Source organism: Myotis brandtii, unplaced genomic scaffold (assembly GCF_000412655.1).
Source record: "Myotis brandtii unplaced genomic scaffold, ASM41265v1 scaffold25014, whole genome shotgun sequence".
NCBI lineage: Eukaryota > Metazoa > Chordata > Mammalia > Chiroptera > Vespertilionidae > Myotis > Myotis brandtii.
In genome coordinates, this window is record NW_005359485.1 from 1 (window position 1) to 617 (window position 617).

Consider the following 617-nt stretch of genomic DNA (forward strand, 5'->3'; position numbering starts at 1 on the left):
AGAGTAACTGGCACAAGGGCTGGAACTGGACCTCAGGTGAGAGCCTGGTGGGTGGGGTGAGAGGGGGACAGTGGGGGTGTGAGATGGGTATATGAAGGGAGAGAGTTGTGAAGTTGGCAGAACCAGAGATAGTTCTGGGCCCAATGGCTAAAGGCCTCCCATCCTCCCACAGGGTCTAATGAGTGCCCGGTGAAGGCTGCCTGCCACCGCTTTGATTTCTACTTCCCCACGCCTGCTGCTCTGTGCAATGAAATCTGGAGTCACTCCTACAAAGTCAGCAACTACAGCCGAGGCAGTGGCCGCTGCATCCAGATGTGGTTTGACCCGGCACAGGGCAACCCCAACGAGGAGGTGGCCAGGTTCTATGCTGAGACCATGAATGGAGCTGGGCTCTATGGGGCCTGGCCTCTCCTGCTTGGTCTGGCCCTAATGCTGCTCCTGCTGCTCAGCTGAGCTCCTTTTACCTTCTGATACCTGGTCATCCCCATGCAGTTAAGCCCCATGGCTCAGCCCCCATGGTCGGAGCTCTGTCCAACAGTTTGAATAAACTAGTTACCCCGCAGGTGACTTGCTCTGTCCTACAGTTTGAATAAACTAGTTACCCCGCAGGTGACTTG

The 617-nt window shown here is 55.9% G+C and overlaps 1 protein-coding gene across 1 annotated transcript; it reads left to right on the forward strand.

Annotated features, from left to right (window-relative positions):
* Positions 1 to 5: 5 nt before the first annotated feature.
* Positions 6 to 562, forward strand: LOC106726340 (folate receptor alpha-like; the record flags this gene model as incomplete). Its single annotated transcript, XM_014540915.1, has 2 exons — positions 6 to 36; positions 173 to 562. Coding segments are annotated over 2 exons (312 nt in total), but the record flags the coding sequence as incomplete, so codon positions are not given.
* Positions 563 to 617: the final 55 nt, after the last annotated feature.